The sequence below is a fragment of the Taudactylus pleione genome, unplaced genomic scaffold (genome assembly GCF_031769625.1).
Source record: "Taudactylus pleione unplaced genomic scaffold, aTauple2 ptg000278l, whole genome shotgun sequence".
Lineage (NCBI taxonomy): Eukaryota > Metazoa > Chordata > Amphibia > Anura > Myobatrachidae > Taudactylus > Taudactylus pleione.
In genome coordinates, this window is record NW_028284680.1 from 6,110,736 (window position 1) to 6,136,822 (window position 26,087).

The 26,087-nt window shown below is 40.4% G+C and overlaps 1 protein-coding gene across 2 annotated transcripts in view; it reads right to left on the bottom strand.

Moving 5' to 3' along the window:
• SPA17 (sperm autoantigenic protein 17) overlaps window positions 1–26,087 on the bottom strand; it is a 154,518-nt gene that overhangs the window by 99,904 nt on the left and 28,527 nt on the right. For both annotated transcript variants that reach the window (XM_088481807.1, XM_088481806.1), the window contains exon 3: window positions 24,505–24,575. In XM_088481807.1, coding sequence (XP_088337933.1) covers window positions 24,505–24,575 — 71 coding nt within the window. The remainder of the gene's footprint in view (window positions 1–24,504; window positions 24,576–26,087) is intronic.

Below are 26,087 nucleotides of genomic sequence, written 5' to 3' on the forward strand. Positions count from 1 at the left end.
CCCTAGTATAGTGCAGGAGCCTGTATATATATGTATCCCTAGTATAGAGCAGGAGCCTGTGTATATATGTATCCCTAGTATAGTGCAGGAGCCTGTATATATATATGTATCCCTAGTATAGTGCAGGAGCCTGTATATATATGTATCCCTAGTATAGTGCAGGAGCCTGTATATATATATATCCCTAGTATAGTGCAGGAGCCTGTATATATATATGTATCCCTAGTATAGAGCAGGAGCCTGAATATATATGTATCCCTAGTATAGAGCAGGAGCCTGTATATATATGTATCCCTAGTATAGGGCAGGAGCCTGTATATATATGTATCCCTAGTATAGAGCAGGAGCCTGTGTATATATATGTATCCCTAGTATAGTGCAGGAGCCTGTATATATATATATCCCTAGTATAGTATCCCTAGTATAGTGCAGGAGCCTGTATATATATATGTATCCCTAGTATAGGGCAGGAGCCTGTATATATATGTATCCCTAGTATAGGGCAGGAGCCTGAATATATATGTATCCCTAGTATAGTGCAGGAGCCTGTATATATATATGTATCCCTAGTATAGGGCAGGAGCCTGTATATATATGTATCCCTAGTATAGAGCAGGAGCCTGTGTATATATATGTATCCCTAGTATAGTGCAGGAGCCTGTATATATATGTATCCCTAGTATAGGGCAGGAGCCTGTATATATATGTATCCCTAGTATAGTGCAGGAACCTGTATATATATATGTATCCCTAGTATAGGGCAGGAGCCTGTATATATATGTATCCCTAGTATAGAGCAGGAGCCTGTGTATATATGTATCCCTAGTATAGGGCAGGAGCCTGTATATATATGTATCCCTAGTATAGGGCAGGAGCCTGTATATATATGTATCCCTAGTATAGTGCAGGAGCATGTATATATATGTATCCCTAGTATAGGGCAGGAGCCTGTATATATATGTATCCCTAGTATAGGGCAGGAGCCTGTATATATATGTATCCCTAGTATAGGGCAGGAGCCTGTATATATATGTATCCCTAGTATAGGGCAGGAGCCTGTATATATATAAATATATGTATCCCTAGTATAGAGCAGGAGCCTGTATATATATGTATCCCTAGTATAGTGCAGGAGCCTGTATATATATGTATCCCTAGTATAGTGCAGGAGCCTGTATATATATGTATCCCTATTATAGTGCAGGAGCCTGTATATATATGTATCCCTAGTATAGAGCAGGAGCCTGTATATATATGTATCCCTAGTATAGGGCAGGAGCCTGTATATATATGTATCCCTAGTATAGAGCAGGAGCCTGTATATATATATGTATCCCTAGTATAGTGCAGGAACCTGTATATATATGTATCCCTAGTATAGGGCAGGAGCCTGTATATATATGTATCCCTAGTATAGTGCAGGAGCCTGTATATATATGTATCCCTAGTATAGAGCAGGAGCCTGTATATATATATGTATCCCTAGTATAGGGCAGGAGCCTGTATATATATGTATCCCTAGTATAGAGCAGGAGCCTGTATATATATGTATCCCTAGTATAGGGCAGGAGCCTGTATATATATATGTATCCCTAGTATAGGGCAGGAGCCTGTATATATATGTATCCCTATTATAGGGCAGGAGCCTGTATATATATGTATCCCTAGTATAGTGCAGGAGCCTGTATATATATGTATCCCTAGTATAGGGCAGGAGCCTGTGTATATATGTATCCCTAGTATAGGGCAGGAGCCTGTATATGTATGTATCCCTAGTATAGGGCAGGAGCCTGTATATATATATGTATCCCTAGTATAGTGCAGGAGCCTGTATATATATGTATCCCTAGTATAGTGCAGGAGCCTGTATATATATGTATCCCTAGTATAGGACAGGAGCCTGTATATATATGTATCCCTAGTATAGGGCAGGAGCCTGTATATATATGTATCCCTAGTATAGGGCAGGAGCCTGTATATATATATGTATCCCTAGTATAGGGCAGGAGCCAGTATATATATTTGTATCCCTAGTATAGGGCAGGAGCCTGTATATATATGTATCCCTAGTATAGTGCAGGAGCCTGTATATATATGTATCCCTAGTATAGGGCAGGAGCCTGTATATATATGTATCCCTAGTATAGTGCAGGAGCCTGTATATATATGTATCCCTAGTATAGTGCAGGAGCCTGTATATATATGTATCCCTAATATAGGGCAGGAGCCTGTATATATATGTATCCCTAGTATAGGGCAGGAGCCTGTATATATATGTATCCCTAGTATAGGGCAGGAGCCTGTATATATATCCCTAGTATAGGGCAGGAGCCTGTATATATATGTATCCCTAGTATAGGACAGGAGCCTGTATATATATGTATCCCTAGTATAGGGCAGGAGCCTGTATATATATATGTATCCTTAGTATAGTGCAGGAGCCTGTATATATATATATGTATCCCTAGTATAGTGCAGGAGCCTGTATATATATGTATCCCTAGTATAGTGCAGGAGCCTGTAAATATATGTATCCCTAGTATAGGGCAGGAGCCTGTATATATATGTATCCCTAGTATAGGGCAGGAGCCTGTATATATATATGTATCCCTAGTATAGGGCAGGAGCCTGTATATATATGTATCCCTAGTATAGTGCAGGAGCCTGTATATATATGTATCCCTAGTATAGGACAGGAGCCTGTATATATATGTATCCCTAGTATAGGGCAGGAGCCTGTATATATATGTATCCCTAGTATAGTGCAGGAGCCTGTATATATATGTATCCCTAGTATAGGGCAGGAGCCTTTATATATATGTATCCCTAGTATAGGGCAGGAGCCTGTATATATATGTATCCCTAGTATAGGGCAGGAGCCTGTATATATATGTATCCCTAGTATAGAGCAGGAGGCTGTATATATATGTATCCCTAGTATAGAGCAGGAGCCTGTATATATATGTATCCCTAGTATAGGGCAGGAGCCTGTATATATATGTATCCCTAGTATAGGGCAGGAGCCTGTATATATATATGTATCCCTAGTATAGTGCAGGAGCCTGTATATATATGTATCCCTAGTATAGTGCAGGAGCCTGTATATATATGTATCCCTAGTATAGTGCAGGAGCCTGTATATATATGTATCCCTAGTATAGGGCAGGAGCCTGTATATATATATATATGTATCCCTAGTATAGGGCAGGAGCCTGTATATATATGTATCCCTAGTATAGTGCAGGAGCCTGTATATATGTATCCCTAGTATAGGGCAGGAGCCTGTATATATAATATATGTATCCCTAGTATAGGGCAGGAGCTTGTATATATATGTATCCCTAGTATAGGGCAGGAGCCTGTATATATATGTATCCCTAGTATAGGGCAGAAGCCTGTATATATATGTATCCCTAGTATAGAGCAGTAGCCTGTATATATATATGTATCCCTAGTATAGGACAGGAGCCTGTATCCCTAGTATAGTGCAGGAGCCTGTATATATATGTATCCCTAGTATAGGGCAGGAGCCTGTATATATATGTATCCCTAGTATAGTGCAGGAGCCTGTATATATATGTATCCCTAGTATAGTGCAGGACCCTGTATATATATGTATCCCTAGTATAGGGCAGGAGCCTGTATATATATGTATCCCTAGTATAGAGCAGGAGCCTGTATATATATGTATCCCTAGTATAGTGCAGGAGCCTGTATATATATATATGTATCCCTAGTATAGGACAGGAGCCTGTATATACATGTATCCCTAGTATAGGACAGGAGCCTGTATATATATGTATCCCTAGTATAGAGCAGGAGCCTGTATATATATATATATGTATCCCTAGTATAGTGCAGGAGCCTGTATATATATGTATCCCTAGTATAGAGCAGGAGCCTGTATATATATGTATCCCTAGTATAGGGCAGGAGCCTGTATATATATGTATCCCTAGTATAGGACAGGAGCCTGTATATATATGTATCCCTAGTATAGTGCAGGAGCCTGTATATATATGTATCCCTAGTATAGGGCAGGAGCCTGTATATATATGTATCCCTAGTATAGGACAGGAGCCTGTATATATATGTATCCCTATTATAGTGCAGGAGCCTGTATATATATGTATCCCTAGTATAGGGCAGGAGCCTGTATATATATGTATCCCTAGTATAGGACAGGAGCCTGTATATATATGTATCCCTAGTATAGTGCAGGAGCCTGTATATATATGTATCCCTAGTATAGTGCAGGAGCCTGTATATATATGTATCCCTAGTATAGGACAGGAGCCTGTATATATATGTATCCCTAGTATAGTGCAGGAGCCTGTATCCCTAGTATAGTGCAGGAGCCTGTATATATATGTATCCCTAGTATAGGGCAGGAGCCTGTATATATATGTATCCCTAGTATAGGGCAGGAGCCTGTATATATATATGTATCCCTAGTATAGGGCAGGAGCCTGTATATATATGTATCCCTAGTATAGTGCAGGAGCCTGTATATATATGTATCCCTAGTATAGGGCAGGAGCCTGTATATATATGTATCCATGGTATAGGGCAGGAGCCTGTATATATATTTGTATCCCTAGTATAGGGCAGGAGCCTGTATATATATTTGTATCCCTAGTATAGGGCAGGAGCCTGTATATATATTTGTATCCCTAGTATAGGGCAGGAGCCTGTATATATATGTATCCCTAGTATAGTGCAGGAGCCTATATATATATGTATCCCTAGTATAGGGCAGGAGCCTGTATATATATGTATCCCTAGTATAGTGCAGGAGCCTTTATCCCTAGTATAGTGCAGGAGCCTGTATATATATGTATCCCTAGTATAGGGCAGGAGCCTGTATATATATGTATCCCTAGTATAGTGCAGGAGCCTGTATATATATATATGTATCCCTAGTATAGGGCAGGAGCCTGTATATATATGTATCCCTAGTATAGTGCAGGAGCCTGTATATATATGTATCCCTAGTATAGGGCAGAAGCCTGTATATATATGTATCCCTAGTATAGGGCAGGAGCCTGTATATATATGTATCCTTAGTAAAGTGCAGGAGCCTGTATATATATGTATCCCTAGTATAGTGCAGGAGCCTGTATATATATGTATCCCTAGTATAGGGCAGGAGCCTGTATATATATGTATCCCTAGTATAGGGCAGGAGCCTGTATATATATGTATCCCTAGTATAGTGCAGGAGCCTGTATATATATGTATCCCTAGTATAGGGCAGGAGCCTGTATATATATATATGTATCCCTAGTATAGGGCAGGAGCCTGTATATATATGTATCCCTAGTATAGAGCAGGAGCCTGTGTATATATGTATCCCTAGTATAGGGCAGGAGCCTGTATATGTATCCCTAGTATAGGGCAGGAGCCTGTATATATATGTATCCCTAGTATAGAGCAGGAGCCTGTGTATATATGTATCCCTAGTATAGGGCAGGAGCCTGTATATATATGTATCCCTAGTATAGAGCAGGAGCCTGTATATGTATCCCTAGTATAGGGCAGGAGCCTGTATATATATGTATCCCTAGTATAGAGCAGGAGCCTGTGTATATATGTATCCCTAGTATAGGACAGGAGCCTGTATATATATGTATCCCTAGTATAGGGCAGGAGCCTGTATATATATGTATCCCTAGTATAGAGCAGGAGCCTGTATATATATGTATCCCTAGTATAGAGCAGGAGCCTGTATATATATATATATGTATCCCTAGTATAGGGCAGGAGCCTGTATATATATGTATCCCTAGTATAGTGCAGGAGCCTGTATATATATGTATCCCTAGTATAGGGCAGGAGCCTGTATATATATGTATCCCTAGTATAGAGCAGGAGCCTGTGTATATATGTATCCCTAGTATAGTGCAGGAGCCTGTATATATATGTATCCCTAGTATAGAGCAGGAGCCTGTATATATATGTATCCCTAGGAAAGTGCAGGAGCCTGTATATATATGTATCCCTAGTATAGGGCAGGAGCCTGTATATATATGTATCCCTAGTATAGAGCAGGAGCCTGTATATATATATGTATCCCTAGTATAGAGCAGGAGCCTGTATATATATGTATCCCTAGGAAAGTGCAGGAGCCTGTATATATATGTATCCCTAGTATAGGGCAGGAGCCTGTATATATATGTATCCCTAGTATAGGGCAGGAGCCTGTATATATATGTATCCCTAGTATAGTATCCCTAGTATAGTGCAGGAGCCTGTATATATATGTATCCCTAGTATAGGGCAGGAGCCTGTATATATATGTATCCCTAGTATAGTGCAGGAGCCTGTATATATATGTATCCCTAGTATAGGGCAGGAGCCTGTATATATATGTATCCCTAGTATAGAGCAGGAGCCTGTATATATATGTATCCCTAGTATAAGGCAGGAGCCTGTATATATTTGTATCCCTAGTATAGGGCAGGAGCCTGTATATATATGTATCCCTAGTATAGGGCAGGAGCCTGTATATATATGTATCCCTAGTATAGAGCAGGAGCCTGTGTATATATGTATCCCTAGTATAGTGCAGGAGCCTGTATATATGTATCCCTAGTATAGGGCAGGAGCCTGTATATATATGTATCCCTAGTATAGGGCAGGAGCCTGTATATATATGTATCCCTAGTATAGGGCAGGAGCCTGTATATATATGTATCCCTAGTATAGTGCAGGAGCCTGTATATATATGTATCCCTAGTATAGTGCAGGACCCTGTATATATATGTATCCCTAGTATAGGGCAGGAGCCTGTATATATATGTATCCCTAGTATAGTGCAGGACCCTGTATATATATGTATCCCTAGTATAGGGCAGGAGCCTGTATATATATGTATCCCTAGTATAGGGCAGGAGCCTGTATATACATGTATCCCTAGTATAGTGCAGGACCCTGTATATATATGTATCCCTAGTATAGGGCAGGAGCCTGTGTATATATGTATCCCTAGTATAGGGCAGGAGCCTGTATATATATGTATCCCTAGTATAGAGCAGGAGCCTGTATATATATGTATCCCTAGTATAGGGCAGGAGCCTGTATATATATGTATCCCTAGTATAGAGCAGGAGCCTGTATATGTATGTATCCCTAGTATAGAGCAGGAGCCTGTATATATATGTATCCCTAGTATAGGGCAGGAGCCTGTATATATATATATATATGTATCCCTAGTATAGGGCAGGAGCCTGTATATATATGTATCCCTAGTATAGAGCAGGAGCCTGTGTATATATGTATCCCTAGTATAGGGCAGGAGCCTGTATATATATGTATCCCTAGTATAGAGCAGGAGCCTGTATATATATGTATCACTAGTATAGTGCAGGAGCCTGTATATATATGTATCCCTAGTATAGTGCAGGAGCCTGTATATATATGTATCCCTAGTATAGAGCAGGAGCCTGTATATATATGTATCCCTAGTATAGTGCAGGAGCCTGTATATATATGTATCCCTAGTATAGGGCAGGAGCCTGTATATATATGTATCCCTACTATAGGGCAGGAGCCTGTATATATATGTATCCCTAGTATAGGGCAGAAGCCTGTATATATATGTATCCCTAGTATAGAGCAGGAGCCTGTATATATATGTATCCCTAGTATAGGGCAGGAGCCTGTATATATATGTATCCCTAGTATAGTGCAGGAGCCTGTATATATATGTATCCCTAGTATAGGGCAGGAGCCTGTATATATATGTATCCCTAGTATAGTGCAGGAGCCTGTATATATATGTATCCCTATTATAGTGCAGGAGCCTGTATATATATGTATCCCTAGTATAGTGCAGGAGCCTGTATATATATGTATCCCTAGTATAGAGCAGGAGCCTGTGTATATATGTATCCCTAGTATAGTGCAGGAGCCTGTATATATATATGTATCCCTAGTATAGGGCAGGAGCCTGTATATATATGTATCCCTAGTATAGTGCAGGAGCCTGTATATATATGTATCCCTAGTATAGAGCAGGAGCCTGTGTATATATGTATCCCTAGTATAGTGCAGGAGCCTGTATATATATATGTATCCCTAGTATAGTGCAGGAGCCTGTATATATATGTATCCCTAGTATAGTGCAGGAGCCTGTATATATATATATCCCTAGTATAGTGCAGGAGCCTGTATATATATATGTATCCCTAGTATAGAGCAGGAGCCTGAATATATATGTATCCCTAGTATAGTCCAGGAGCCTGTATATATATGTATCCCTAGTATAGGGCAGGAGCCTGTATATATATGTATCCCTAGTATAGGGCAGGAGCCTGTATATATATGTATCCCTAGTATAGAGCAGGAGCCTGTGTATATATATGTATCCCTAGTATAGTGCAGGAGCCTGTATATATATATATCCCTAGTATAGTATCCCTAGTATAGTGCAGGAGCCTGTATATATATATGTATCCCTAGTATAGGGCAGGAGCCTGTATATATATGTATCCCTAGTATAGGGCAGGAGCCTGAATATATATGTATCCCTAGTATAGTGCAGGAGCCTGTATATATATATGTATCCCTAGTATAGGGCAGGAGCCTGTATATATATGTATCCCTAGTATAGAGCAGGAGCCTGTGTATATATATGTATCCCTAGTATAGTGCAGGAGCCTGTATATATATGTATCCCTAGTATAGGGCAGGAGCCTGTATATATATGTATCCCTAGTATAGTGCAGGAACCTGTATATATATATGTATCCCTAGTATAGGGCAGGAGCCTGTATATATATGTATCCCTAGTATAGAGCAGGAGCCTGTGTATATATGTATCCCTAGTATAGGGCAGGAGCCTGTATATATATGTATCCCTAGTATAGGGCAGGAGCCTGTATATATATGTATCCCTAGTATAGTGCAGGAGCATGTATATATATGTATCCCTAGTATAGGGCAGGAGCCTGTATATATATGTATCCCTAGTATAGGGCAGGAGCCTGTATATATATGTATCCCTAGTATAGGGCAGGAGCCTGTATATATATGTATCCCTAGTATAGGGCAGGAGCCTGTATATATATATATATATGTATCCCTAGTATAGAGCAGGAGCCTGTATATATATGTATCCCTAGTATAGTGCAGGAGCCTGTATATATATGTATCCCTAGTATAGTGCAGGAGCCTGTATATATATGTATCCCTATTATAGTGCAGGAGCCTGTATATATATGTATCCCTAGTATAGAGCAGGAGCCTGTATATATATGTATCCCTAGTATAGGGCAGGAGCCTGTATATATATGTATCCCTAGTATAGAGCAGGAGCCTGTATATATATATGTATCCCTAGTATAGTGCAGGAACCTGTATATATATGTATCCCTAGTATAGGGCAGGAGCCTGTATATATATGTATCCCTAGTATAGTGCAGGAGCCTGTATATATATGTATCCCTAGTATAGAGCAGGAGCCTGTATATATATATGTATCCCTAGTATAGGGCAGGAGCCTGTATATATATGTATCCCTAGTATAGAGCAGGAGCCTGTATATATATGTATCCCTAGTATAGGGCAGGAGCCTGTATATATATATATGTATCCCTAGTATAGGGCAGGAGCCTGTATATATATGTATCCCTATTATAGGGCAGGAGCCTGTATATATATGTATCCCTAGTATAGTGCAGGAGCCTGTATATATATGTATCCCTAGTATAGGGCAGGAGCCTGTGTATATATGTATCCCTAGTATAGGGCAGGAGCCTGTATATGTATGTATCCCTAGTATAGGGCAGGAGCCTGTATATATATATGTATCCCTAGTATAGTGCAGGAGCCTGTATATATATGTATCCCTAGTATAGTGCAGGAGCCTGTATATATATGTATCCCTAGTATAGGACAGGAGCCTGTATATATATGTATCCCTAGTATAGGGCAGGAGCCTGTATATATATGTATCCCTAGTATAGGGCAGGAGCCTGTATATATATATGTATCCCTAGTATAGGGCAGGAGCCAGTATATATATTTGTATCCCTAGTATAGGGCAGGAGCCTGTATATATATGTATCCCTAGTATAGTGCAGGAGCCTGTATATATATGTATCCCTAGTATAGGGCAGGAGCCTGTATATATATGTATCCCTAGTATAGTGCAGGAGCCTGTATATATATGTATCCCTGGTATAGTGCAGGAGCCTGTATATATATGTATCCATAATATAGGGCAGGAGCCTGTATATATATGTATCCCTAGTATAGGGCAGGAGCCTGTATATATATGTATCCCTAGTATAGGGCAGGAGCCTGTATATATATCCCTAGTATAGGGCAGGAGCCTGTATATATATGTATCCCTAGTATAGGACAGGAGCCTGTATATATATGTATCCCTAGTATAGGGCAGGAGCCTGTATATATATATGTATCCTTAGTATAGTGCAGGAGCCTGTATATATATATATGTATCCCTAGTATAGTGCAGGAGCCTGTATATATATGTATCCCTAGTATAGTGCAGGAGCCTGTAAATATATGTATCCCTAGTATAGGGCAGGAGCCTGTATATATATGTATCCCTAGTATAGGGCAGGAGCCTGTATATATATATGTATCCCTAGTATAGGGCAGGAGCCTGTATATATATGTATCCCTAGTATAGTGCAGGAGCCTGTATATATATGTATCCCTAGTATAGGACAGGAGCCTGTATATATATGTATCCCTAGTATAGGGCAGGAGCCTGTATATATATGTATCCCTAGTATAGTGCAGGAGCCTGTATATATATGTATCCCTAGTATAGGGCAGGAGCCTTTATATATATGTATCCCTAGTATAGGGCAGGAGCCTGTATATATATGTATCCCTAGTATAGGGCAGGAGCCTGTATATATATGTATCCCTAGTATAGAGCAGGAGGCTGTATATATATGTATCCCTAGTATAGAGCAGGAGCCTGTATATATATGTATCCCTAGTATAGGGCAGGAGCCTGTATATATATGTATCCCTAGTATAGGGCAGGAGCCTGTATATATATATGTATCCCTAGTATAGTGCAGGAGCCTGTATATATATGTATCCCTAGTATAGTGCAGGAGCCTGTATATATATGTATCCCTAGTATAGTGCAGGAGCCTGTATATATATGTATCCCTAGTATAGGGCAGGAGCCTGTATATATATATATATGTATCCCTAGTATAGGGCAGGAGCCTGTATATATATGTATCCCTAGTATAGTGCAGGAGCCTGTATATATGTATCCCTAGTATAGGGCAGGAGCCTGTATATATAATATATGTATCCCTAGTATAGGGCAGGAGCTTGTATATATATGTATCCCTAGTATAGGGAAGGAGCCTGTATATATATGTATCCCTAGTATAGGGCAGAAGCCTGTATATATATGTATCCCTAGTATAGAGCAGTAGCCTGTATATATATATGTATCCCTAGTATAGGACAGGAGCCTGTATCCCTAGTATAGTGCAGGAGCCTGTATATATATGTATCCCTAGTATAGGGCAGGAGCCTGTATATATATGTATCCCTAGTATAGTGCAGGAGCCTGTATATATATGTATCCCTAGTATAGTGCAGGACCCTGTATATATATGTATCCCTAGTATAGGGCAGGAGCCTGTATATATATGTATCCCTAGTATAGAGCAGGAGCCTGTATATATATGTATCCCTAGTATAGTGCAGGAGCCTGTATATATATATATGTATCCCTAGTATAGGACAGGAGCCTGTATATACATGTATCCCTAGTATAGGACAGGAGCCTGTATATATATGTATCCCTAGTATAGAGCAGGAGCCTGTATATATATATATATGTATCCCTAGTATAGTGCAGGAGCCTGTATATATATGTATCCCTAGTATAGAGCAGGAGCCTGTATATATATGTATCCCTAGTATAGGGCAGGAGCCTGTATATATATGTATCCCTAGTATAGGACAGGAGCCTGTATATATATGTATCCCTAGTATAGTGCAGGAGCCTGTATATATATGTATCCCTAGTATAGGGCAGGAGCCTGTATATATATGTATCCCTAGTATAGGACAGGAGCCTGTATATATATGTATCCCTATTATAGTGCAGGAGCCTGTATATATATGTATCCCTAGTATAGGGCAGGAGCCTGTATATATATGTATCCCTAGTATAGGACAGGAGCCTGTATATATATGTATCCCTAGTATAGTGCAGGAGCCTGTATATATATGTATCCCTAGTATAGTGCAGGAGCCTGTATATATATGTATCCCTAGTATAGGACAGGAGCCTGTATATATATGTATCCCTAGTATAGTGCAGGAGCCTGTATCCCTAGTATAGTGCAGGAGCCTGTATATATATGTATCCCTAGTATAGGGCAGGAGCCTGTATATATATGTATCCCTAGTATAGGGCAGGAGCCTGTATATATATATATGTATCCCTAGTATAGGGCAGGAGCCTGTATATATATGTATCCCTAGTATAGTGCAGGAGCCTGTATATATATGTATCCCTAGTATAGGGCAGGAGCCTGTATATATATGTATCCATGGTATAGGGCAGGAGCCTGTATATATATTTGTATCCCTAGTATAGGGCAGGAGCCTGTATATATATTTGTATCCCTAGTATAGGGCAGGAGCCTGTATATATATTTGTATCCCTAGTATAGGGCAGGAGCCTGTATATATATGTATCCCTAGTATAGTGCAGGAGCCTATATATATATGTATCCCTAGTATAGGGCAGGAGCCTGTATATATATATATCCCTAGTATAGTGCAGGAGCCTTTATCCCTAGTATAGTGCAGGAGCCTGTATATATATGTATCCCTAGTATAGGGCAGGAGCCTGTATATATATGTATCCCTAGTATAGTGCAGGAGCCTGTATATATATATATGTATCCCTAGTATAGGGCAGGAGCCTGTATATATATGTATCCCTAGTATAGTGCAGGAGCCTGTATATATATGTATCCCTAGTATAGGGCAGAAGCCTGTATATATATGTATCCCTAGTATAGGGCAGGAGCCTGTATATATATGTATCCTTAGTAAAGTGCAGGAGCCTGTATATATATGTATCCCTAGTATAGTGCAGGAGCCTGTATATATATGTATCCCTAGTATAGGGCAGGAGCCTGTATATATATGTATCCCTAGTATAGGGCAGGAGCCTGTATATATATGTATCCCTAGTATAGTGCAGGAGCCTGTATATATATGTATCCCTAGTATAGGGCAGGAGCCTGTATATATATATATGTATCCCTAGTATAGTGCAGGAGCCTGTATATATATGTATCCCTAGTATAGTGCAGGAGCCTGTATATATATGTATCCCTAGTATAGAGCAGGAGTCTGTATATATATGTATCCCTAGTATAGAGCAGGAGCCTGTATATATATGTATCCCTAGTATAGGGCAGGAGCCTGTATATATATGTATCCCTAGTATAGGACAGGAGCCTGTATATATATGTATCCCTAGTATAGGGCAGGAGCCTGTATATATATATGTATCCCTAGTATAGGGCAGGAGCCTGTATATATATGTATCCCTATTCCTAGTATAGGGCAGGAGCATGTATATATATGTATCCCTATTCCTAGTATAGTGCAGGAGCCTGTATATATATGTATCCCTAGTATAGGGCAGGAGCCTGTATATATATATGTATCCCTAGTATAGGGCAGGAGCCTGTATATATATGTATCCCTAGTATAGGACAGGAGCCTGTATATATATGTATCCCTAGTATAGTGCAGGAGCCTGTATATATATATGTATCCCTAGTATAGTGCAGGAGCCTGTATATATATGTATCCCTAGTATAGAGCAGGAGCCTGTATATATATGTATCCCTAGTATAGTGCAGGAGCCTGTATATATATGTATCCCTAGTATAGGGCAGGAGCCGGTATATATATGTATCCCTAGTATAGGGCAGGAGCCTGTATATATATATATGTATCCCTAGTATAGGGCAGGAGCCTGTATATATATGTATCCCTAGTATAGTGCAGGAGCCTGTATATATATGTATCCCTAGTATAGGACAGGAGCCTGTATATATATGTATCCCTAGTATAGTGCAGGAGCCTGTATATATATATATATGTATCCCTAGTATAGTGCAGGAGCCTGTATATATATGTATCCCTAGTATAGTGCAGGAGCCTGTATATATATGTATCCCTAGTATAGGGCAGGAGCCTGTATATATATGTATCCCTAGTATAGGGCAGGAGCCTGTATATATATATGTATCCCTAGTATAGGGCAGGAGCCTGTATATATATGTATCCCTATTCCTAGTATAGGGCAGGAGCATGTATATATATGTATCCCTATTCCTAGTATAGGGCAGGAGCATGTATATGTATCACTAGTATAGGGCAGGAGCCTGTATATATATATGTATCCCTAGTATAGGGCAGAAGCCTGTATATATATTTGTATCCCTAGTATAGGGCAGGAGCCTGTATATATATATGTATCCCTAGTATAGTGCAGGAGCCTGTATATATATGTATCCCTAGTATAGGGCAGGAGCCTGTATATATATGTATCCCTAGTATAGGGCAGGAGCCTGTATATGTATCCCTAGTATAGGGCAGGAGCCTGTATATATTTGTATCCCTAGTATAGTGCAGGAGCCTGTATATATATGTATCCCTAGTATAGGACAGGAGCCTGTATATATATGTATCCCTAGTATAGGGCAGGAGCCTGTATATATATGTATCCCTAGTATAGTGCAGTAGCCTGTATATATATGTATCCCTAGTATAGGGCAGGAGCCTGTATATATATGTATCCCTAGTATAGAGCAGGAGCCTGTATATATATGTATCCCTAGTATAGTGCAGGAGCCTGTATATATATATGTATCCCTAGTATAGGACAGGAGCCTGTATATATATGTATCCCTAGTATAGGACAGGAGCCTGTATATATATATGTATCCCTAGTATAGGACAGGAGCCTGTATATATATGTATCCCTAGTATAGGGCAGGAGCCTGTATATATATGTATCCCTAGTATAGGGCAGGAGCCTTTATCCCTAGTATAGTGCAGGAGCCTGTATATATATGTATCCCTAGTATAGTGCAGGAGCCTGTATATATATGTATCCCTAGTATAGGGCAGGAGCCTGTATATATATGTATCCCTAGTATAGGGCAGGAGCCTGTATATATATATGTATCCCTAGTATAGTGCAGGAGCCTGTATATATATGTATCCCTAGTATAGTGCAGGAGCCTGTATATATATGTATCCCTAGTATAGTGCAGGAGCCTGTATATATATGTATCCCTAGTATAGTGCAGGAGCCTGTATATATATGTATCCCTAGTATAGTGCAGGAGCCTGTATATATATGTATCCCTAGTATAGTGCAGGAGCCTGTATATATATGTATCCCTAGTATAGGGCAGGAGCCTGTATATATATGTATCCCTAGTATAGAGCAGGAGCCTGTATATATATGTATCCCTAGTATAGGGCAGGAGCCTGTATATATATGTATCCCTAGTATAGGACAGGAGCCTGTATATATATGTATCCCTATTATAGTGCAGGAGCCTGTATATATATGTATCCCTAGTATAGTGCAGGAGCCTTTATCCCTAGTATAGTGCAGGAGCCTGTATATATATGTATCCCTAGTATAGGGCAGGAGCCTGTATATATATATATGTATCCCTAGTATAGGGCAGGAGCCTGTATATATATGTATCCCTAGTATAGGGCAGGAGCCTGTATATATATGTATCCCTAGTATAGGGCAGGAGCCTGTATATATATTTGTATCCCTAGTATAGAGCAGGAGCCTGTATATATATATATATGTATCCCTAGTATAGTGCAGGAGCCTGTATATATATGTATCCCTAGTATAGAGCAGGAGCCTGTATATATATATGTATCCCTAGTATAGGACAGGAGCCTGTATATATATGTATCCCTAGTATAGTGCAGGAGCCTGTATATATATATGTATCCCTAGTATAGAGCAGGAGCCTGTATATATATGTATCCCTAGTATAGGGCAGGAGCCTGTATATATATATGTATCAATAGTATAGGGCAGGAGCCTGTATATATATGTATCCCTATTCCTAGTATAGGGCAGGAGCCTGTATATATATGTATCCCTAGTATAGGGCAGGAGCCTGTATATATATATATGTATCCCTAGTATAGGGCAGGAGCCTGTATATATATGTATCCCTAGTATAGGGCAGGAGCCTGTATATATATATATATGTATCCCTAGTATACTGCAGAAGCCTGTATATATATGTATCCCTAGTATAGAGCAGGAGCCTGTATATATATGTATCCCTAGTATAGTGCAGGAGCCTGTATATATATGTATCCCTAGTATAGGGCAGGAGCCTGTATATATATGTATCCCTAGTATAGTGCAGGAGCCTGTATATATATGTATCCCTAGTATAGAGCAGGAGCCTGTATATATATGTATGTATCCCTAGTATAGAGCAGGAGCCTGTATATATATGTATGTATCCCTAGTATAGGGCAGGAGCCTGTATATATATATATGTATCCCTAGTATAGAGCAGGAGCCTGTATATATATGTATCCCTAGTATAGTGCAGGAGCCTGTATATATATGTATCCCTAGTATAGAGCAGGAGCCTGTATATATATGTATCCCTAGTATAGGGCAGGAGCCTGTATATATATGTATCCCTAGTATAGGGCAGGAGCCTGTATATATATGTATCCCTAGTATAGTGCAGGAGCCTGTATATATATGTATCCCTAGTATAGTGCAGGACCCTGTATATATATGTATCCCTAGTATAGGACAGGAGCCTGTATATATATATATGTATCCCTAGTATAGTGCAGGAACCTGTATATATATATGTATCCCTAGTATAGGGCAGGAGCCTGTATATATATATATGTATCCCTAGTATAGGGCAGGAGCCTGTATATATATGTATCCCTAGTATAGTGCAGGAGCCTGTATATATATGTATCCCTAGTATAGGGCAGGAGCCTGTATATATATGTATCCCTAGTATAGGGCAGGAGCCTGTATATATATATGTATCCCTAGTATAGGACAGGAGCCTGTATATATATATGTATCCCTAGTATAGGACAGGAGCCTGTGTATATATGTATCCCTAGTATAGGGCAGGAGCCTGTATATATATGTATCCCTAGTATAGGGCAGGAGCCTGTATATATATGTATCCCTAGTATAGGGCAGGAGCCTGTATATATATGTATCCCTAGTATAGAGCAGGAGCCTGTATATATATGTATCCCTAGTATAGGGCAGGAGCCTGTATATATATGTATCCCTAGTATAGTGCAGGAGCCTGTATATATATGTATCCCTAGTATAGTGCAGGACCCTGTATATATATGTATCCCTAGTATAGGACAGGAGCCTGTATATATATGTATCCCTAGTATAGGACAGGAGCCTGTGTATATATGTATCCCTAGTATAGGGCAGGAGCCTGTATATATATGTATCCCTAGTATAGTGCAGGAGCCTGTATATATATATATGTATCCCTAGTATAGTGCAGGAGCCTGTATATATATATGTATCCCTAGTATAGTGCAGGAGCCTGTATATATATGTATCCCTAGTATAGTGCAGGAGCCTGTATATATATGTATCCCTAGTATAGTGCAGGAGCCTGTATATATATGTATCCCTAGTATAGGGCAGGAGCCTGTATATATATATGTATCCCTAGTATAGTGCAGGAGCCTGTATATATATGTATCCCTAGTATAGAGCAGGAGCCTGTATATATATGTATCCCTAGTATAGAGCAGGAGCCTGTATATATATGTATCCCTAGTATAGAGCAGGAGCCTGTATATATATGTATCCCTAGTATAGAGCAGGAGCCTGTATATATATGTATCCTTGGATTAGAGCAGGAGCCTGTATATATATGTATCCCTAGTATAGTGCAGGAGCCTGTATATATATGTATCCCTAGTATAGTGCAGGAGCCTGTATATATATGTATCCCTAGTGTAGGGAAGGAGCCTGTATATATATGTATCCCTAGTATAGGGCAGGAGCCTGTATATATATGTATCCCTAGTATAGAGCAGGAGCCTGTATATATATGTATCCCTATTATAGTGCAGGAGCCTGTATATATATATGTATCCCTAGTATAGGACAGGAGCCTGTATATATATGTATCCCTAGTATAGTGCAGGAGCCTGTATATATATGTATCCCTATTATAGTGCAGGAGCCTGTATATATATGTATCCCTAGTATAGTGCAGGAGCCTGTATATATATGTATCCCTAGTATAGTGCAGGAGCCTGTATATATATGTATCCCTAGTATAGGGCAGGAGCCTGTATATATATGTATCCCTAGTATAGTGCAGGAGCCTGTATATATATATGTATCCCTAGTATAGGGCAGGAGCCTGTATATATATGTATCCCTAGTATAGTGCAGGAGCCTGTATATATATGTATCCCTAGTATAGGGCAGGAGCCTGTATATATATGTATTCCTAGTATAGGGCAGGAGCCTGTATATGTATCCCTAGTATAGGGCAGGAACCTGTATATATATTTGTATCCCTAGTATAGGGCAGGAACCTGTATATATATATGTATCCCTAGTATAGGGCAGGAGCCTGTATATATATGTATCCCTAGTATAGTGCAGGAGCCTGTATATATATGTATCCCTAGTATAGGGCAGGAGCCTGTATATACATGTATCCCTAGTATAGAGCAGGAGCCTGTATATATATGTATCCCTAGTATAGGGCAGGAGCCTGTATATATATGTATCCCTAGTATAGGGCAGGAGCCTGTATATATATGTATCCCTAGTATAGTGCAGGAGCCTGTATATATATATGTATCCCTAGTATAGAGCAGGAGCCTGTATATATATGTATCCCTAGTATAGTGCAGGAGCCTGTATATATATGTATCCCTATTATAGTGCAGGAGCCTGTATATATATGTATCCCTAGTATAGGGCAGGAGCCTGTATATATATGTATCCCTAGTATAGTGCAGGAGCCTGTATATATATTTGTATCCCTAGTATAGGGCAGGAGCCTGTATATATATGTATCCCTAGTATAGGGCAGGAGCCTGTATATATATGTATCCCTAGTATAGGGCAGAAGCCTGTATATATATGTATCCCTAGTATAGAGCAGGAGCCTGTATATATATGTATCCCTAGTATAGTGCAGGAGCCTGTATATATATGTATCCCTAGTATAGGGCAGGAGCCTGTATATATATGTATCCCTAGTATAGGGCAGGAGCCTGTATATATATGTATCCCTAGTATAGGGCAGAAGCCTGTATATATATGTATCCCTAGTATAGAGCAGGAGCCTGTATATATATGTATCCCTAGTATAGTGCAGGAGCCTGTATATATATGTATCCCTAGTATAGGGCAGGAGCCTGTATATATATATATATGTATCCCTAGTATAGAGCAGGAGCCTGTATATATATATATATGTATCCCTAGTATAGAGCAGGAGCCTGTATATATATATGTATCCCTAGTATAGAGCAGGAGCCTGTATATATATATATGTATCCCTAGTATAGGGCAGGAGCCTGTATATATATGTATCCCTAGTATAGGGCAGGAGCCTGTATATATATATATATGTATCCCTAGTATAGAGCAGGAGCCTGTATATATATATATATGTATCCCTAGTATAGAGCAGGAGCCTGTATATATATATGTATCCCTAGTATAGAGCAGGAACCTGTATATATATATGTATCCCTAGTATAGAGCAGGAGCCTGTATATATATATGTATCCCTAGTATAGGGCAGAAGCCTGTATATATATGTATCCCTAGTATAGTGCAGGAGCCTGTATATATATGTATCCCTAGTATAGTGCAGGAGCCTGTATATATATGTATCCCTAGTAAAGTGCAGGAGCCTGTATATATATATATGTATCCCTAGTATAGGGCAGGAGCCTGTATATGTATCCCTAGTATAGAGCAGGAGCCTGTATATATGTGTATCCCTAGTATAGTGCAGGAGCCTGTATATATATATGTATCCCTAGTATAGGGCAGGACCCTGTATATATATGTATCCCTAGTATAGGGCAGGAGCCTGTATATATATATGTATCCCTAGTATAGGGCAGAAGCCTGTATATATATGTATCCCTAGTATAGTGCAGGAGCCTGTATATATATGTATCCCTAGTATAGTGCAGGAGCCTGTATATATATGTATCCCTAGTATAGGGCAGGAGCCTGTATATATATGTATCCCTAGTATAGGGCAGGAGCCTGTATATATATGTATCCCTAGTATAGTGCAGGAGCCTGTATATATATGTATCCCTAGTATAGTGCAGGAGCCTGTATATATATATATGTATCCCTAGTATAGGGCAGGAGCCTGTATATGTATCCCTAGTATAGGGCAGGAGCCTGTATATATATGTATCCCTAGTATAGGGCAGGAGCCTGTATATATATGTATCCCTAGTATAGGGCAGGAGCCTGTATATATATGTATCCCTAGTATAGTGCAGGAGCCTGTATATATATGTATCCCTAGTATAGTGCAGGAGCCTGTATATATATGTATCCCTAGTATAGGGCAGGAGCCTGTATATATATGTATCCCTAGTATAGGGCAGGAGCCTGTATATATATGTATCCCTAGTATAGTGCAGGAGCCTGTATATATATGTATCCCTAGTATAGGACAGGAGCCTGTATATATATGTATCCCTAGTATAGTGCAGGAGCCTGTATATATATGTATCCCTAGTATAGTGCAGGACCCTGTATATACATGTATCCCTAGTATAGAGCAGGAGCCTGTATATATATGTATCCCTAGTATAGGGCAGGAGCCTGTATATATATGTATCCCTAGTATAGTGCAGGAGCCTGTGTATATATATATATATGTATCCCTAGTATAGAGCAGGAGCCTGTATATATATGTATCCCTAGTATAGAGCAGGAGCCTGTATATATATATGTATCCCTAGTATAGTGCAGGAGCCTGTATATATATGTATCCCTAGTATAGGGCAGGAGCCTGTATATATATGTATCCCTAGTATAGGGCAGGAGCCTGTATATATATGTATCCCTAGTATAGGACAGGAGCCTGTATCCCTAGTATAGTGCAGGAGCCTGTATATATATGTATCCCTAGTATAGGGCAGGAGCCTGTATATATATGTATCCCTAGTATAGGGCAGGAGCCTGTATATGTATCCCTAGTATAGGGCAGGAGCCTGTATATATATATGTATCCCTAGTATAGTGCAGGAGCCTGTATATATATATATATGTATCCCTAGTATAGGGCAGGAGCCTGTATATATATGTATCCCTAGTATAGTGCAGGAGCCTGTATATATATATATATGTATCCCTAGTATAGGGCAGGAGCCTGTATATATATGTATCCCTAGTATAGGACAGGAGCCTGTATATATATGTATCCCTAGTATAGGACAGGAGCCTGTATATATATGTATCCCTAGTATAGTGCAGGAACCTGTATATATATGTATCCCTAGTATAGTGTAGGAGCCTGTATATATATATGTATCCCTAGTATAGGGCAGGAGCCTGTATATATATGTATCCCTAGTATAGAGCAGGAGGCTGTATATATATGTATCCCTAGTATAGGGCAGGAGCCTGTATATATATGTATCCCTAGTATAGGGCAGGAGCCTGTATATATATGTATCCCTAGTATAGTGCAGAAGCCTGTATATATATGTATCCCTAGTATAGGGCAGGAGCCTGTATATATATGTATCCCTAGTATAGGGCAGGAGCCTGTATATATATATGTATCCCTAGTATAGGGCAGAAGCCTGTATATATATGTATCCCTAGTATAGGGCAGGAGCCTGTATATATATATGTATCCCTAGTATAGGACAGGAGCCTGTATATATATGTATCCCTAGTATAGTGCAGGAGCCTGTATATATATGTATCCCTAGTATAGGGCAGGAGCCTGTATATATATATGTATCCCTAGTATAGGGCAGGAGCCTGTATATATATGTATCCCTATTCCTAGTATAGGGCAGGAGCCTGTATATATATATGTATCCCTAGTATAGGGCAGGAGCCTGTATATATATGTATCCCTATTCCTAGTATAGGGCAGGAGCCTGTATATATATGTATCCCTAGTATAGGGCAGGAGCCTGTATATATATATGTATCCCTATTCCTAGTATAGGGCAGGAGCCTGTATATATATGTATCCCTAGTATAGGGCAGGAGCCTGTATATATATATGTATCCCTAGTATAGGGCAGGAGCCTGTATATATATATGTATCTTTAGTATAGTGCAGGAGCCTGTATATATATGTATCCCTAGTATAGGGCAGGAGCCTGTATATATATGTATCCCTAGTATAGGGCAGGAGCCTGTATATATTTGTATCCCTAGTATAGTGCAGGACCCTGTATATATATGTATCCCTAGTATAGTGCAGGAGCCTGTATATATATGTATCCCTAGTATAGGGCAGGAGCCTGTATATATATGTATCCCTAGTATAGTGCAGGAGCCTGTATATATATGTATCCCTAGTATAGGGCAGGAGCCTGTATATATATGTATCCCTAGTATAGGGCAGGAGCCTGTATATACATGTATCCCTAGTATAGAGCAGGAGCCTGTATATATATGTATCCCTAGTATAGAGCAGGAGCCTGTATATACATGTATCCCTAGTATAGGGCAGGAGCCTGTATATATATGTATCCCTAGTATAGGACAGGAGCCTGTATATATATGTATCCCTAGTATAGTGCAGGAGCCTGTATATATATGTATCCCTAGTATAGGGCAGGAGCCTGTATATATATGTATCCCTAGTATAGTGCAGGAGCCTGTATATATATATGTATCCCTAGTATAGGGCAGGAGCCTGTATATATATGTATCCCTAGTATAGTGCAGGAGCCTGTATATATATATGTATCCCTAGTATAGGGCAGGAGCCTGTATATATATGTATCCCTAGTATAGGGCAGGAGCCTGTATATATATGTATCCCTAGTATAGGGCAGGAGCCTGTATATATATGTATCCCTAGTATAGGGCAGGAGCCTGTATATATATGTATCCCTAGTATAGGACAGGAGCCTGTATATATATATGTATCCCTAGTATAGGACAGGAGCCTGTATATATATGTATCCCTAGTATAGGACAGGAGCCTGTATATATATGTATCCCTAGTATAGGGCAGGAGCCTGTGTGCACTGACGCTGATGTAGTGATCAGTCAGCTGCACATACAGAGGTGTCAGAGACATGTACAGCGCTGCACACGGGGGAATAGATGCATCCTTTCCGTAGGGTGTGGTATGTCGCCATGCAGCTTCTGGACAGTAAACCATGTCAACATTCATCACGTCGACATGACAGAATGCCGACAAACCATAACTGGTGGTCTAGCATGGTGTTACCTGGTCCTGATGGCAACGGCGACATCCGGCTACCGGTGGTCACGTGAGGAGCAGCTAGAGGAGAGTGATCTGATGCGCCAGCATTCCGGTGAGTACAGTCCCCCTGTCCCTGATCCCTACCCCTCCCCTTTGTGCCTAACCGTCCTGTCTGCCTTACCCTAATGTCCACATTCTGGAAATGTCAGCATGACAAATGTTGACTCTGTGAACATGTCAGTATTCTAAGGAAATTGACAAGTTGCCTGTTGACATTTTCAATAATATCGACATCATAACTGTTGACATTGCGGTGTGGAAACACAGAGAGTGCTGGCCTTATGGCTGCATCCTGTGTCTGAGGTATCCTAACCCTCCCCCTCTCCCTCCCATTACTCTTCCTCCCCGATGCCTGAACCAAACCTCCCCCTCCCTAAACCTAACCCTCCCCCCTAGTGCATAACCCTAACCCTCCCTCTAGTGCCTAACCCTCCCCATAGTGCCTAACCCCCAACCACGCTACTTACCTTCAGGATGCCGGCACCGGGATTCTGACAGGTGTCGGCATTCTGGCGCCAGTATGCCCTGCGCCAAGATACTGACCGTATCCCATCTCCAGGGCTGTATTTGCAGAAACGCTGCTGGCTACACTCACTAACCAGCGATTGCTTTTTGACCCCAAAATTTAAAGCAGCACTAATATTAAATGTAAAACATACTACACTTTGCCTTTCCTGTTAGGGCCACTTTAAATCTTGAGATCAGAACCGACACTTAGTAAATCCTTCTCTGCGTCTCTTCTGCGCAGCCTGTTACTAAGTGAGATGGATTTGCGGCTTCCTGCCCTCGTCTGTAATCACATTAAATGACAATAACAGACTACACACAGGCAGTGGAGCCCTTATAGTATACTTCGTGTACCTCTTCCCATTCATCCTTTCCATGGGTGCAGGAGGCATAAGTTTGTTGTAAGGTGATCACATACCTGAAAAGAGTGGTTGTTATAGTATCTGTCGTCTAGAGCAGCTCCCCATTCTGCTGGATCATAGCCGGAGTCTGAGAAGAGAAAGTACAGCACTGAGTGATCCTAGAGTATTATACACACACTACATTATAGCACAGACTTTCCAGCCCTGTACACATAATGCCACATATTCTGACCCAGCTCTGTACTGAGGAGCGTGCTGTAACACTTACACGATCTAAATAACACGTCCTGACTTCATTACCTAAAGTGACTGCCAATAAGTCATTTCCCAGTTTTGTCACTTCTGAAGACATGGAACCAGTTTTAGGACAAAGCTTTTAAAGCTATTAAAACTCTTACAAACAGTATCCAGGAGAGCGCACCATATCCTTTCTCTGAGAGTGCAGCCTATCCACTCACTAGGAACCAGTGACATCACTGAGAGTGCAGCCTATCCACTCACTAGTAACCAGTGACATCACTGAGAGTGCAGCCTATCCACTCACTAGGAACCAGTGACATCACTGAGAGTGCAGCCTATCCACTCACTAGGAACCAGTGACATCACTGAGAGTGCAGCTTATCCAGTCACTAGGAACCAGTGACATCACTGAGAGTGCAGCCTATCCAGTCACTAGGAATCAGTGACATCACTGAGAATGCAGCCTATCCAGTCACTAGGAACCAGTGACATCACTGAGAATACAGTGACATTAGTGAGAATGTAGTCTATCCAGTCACTAGGAACCAGTGACATCAGTGAGAATGTAGTCTATCCAGTCACTAGGAACTAGTGACATCACTGAGAATGCAGCCTATCCAGTCACTAGGAACCAGTGACATCACTGAGAATACAGCCTATCCAGTCACTAGGAACTAGTGACATTAGTGAGAATGTAGTCTATCCAGTCACTAGGAACCAGTGACATCAGTGAGAATGTAGTCTATCCAGTCACTAGGAACCAGTGACATCAGTGAGAATGTAGTCTATCCAGTTACTAGGAACCAGTGACATCAGTGAGAATGTAGTCTATCCAGTCACTAGGAGCCAGTGACATCAGTGAGAATGCAGCCTATCCAGTCACTAGGAACCGGTCATATGGTGAGTAGAATTAGCGATGTCACAGGTTCTTAGTAAATTGTTACGCTGTTACTGTTTTCCTAATGAATAACTGATTCTGTCCTTACAATGGTTGCATCTAATGCATTTAGTTGGCAGGTGTGGAGAAGTGAGAGTGAGGACATTTAATGACAGTGGTGACACATACGGAATACGGATTGCTGTGTGACACTGTCCAGGGCGCAGGGTTCTGGGAGCGGCACCATCACTACCATAAGGCCCCTGAATCTGGCTAGGAGGGTGCCTGGAACGGTATTCTGCGCCCAGTACCGTTGCATCTGGCAGTGTGTAGAGCCGTCTGGATCAGCTGGACAGCTCTCCACTTTCTACTACCTCTGTCCCTGTCCCCTCATGTGACATCACAGGTTAGGAGGCGGGGCTGGCATAAACCGCAGTGAGCCATTCTCTGCCACTGGTGATACACACGCGATAAGAATTGCTGTGTGATGCGTGTACACAAGATAAGAATTGCTGTGTGACG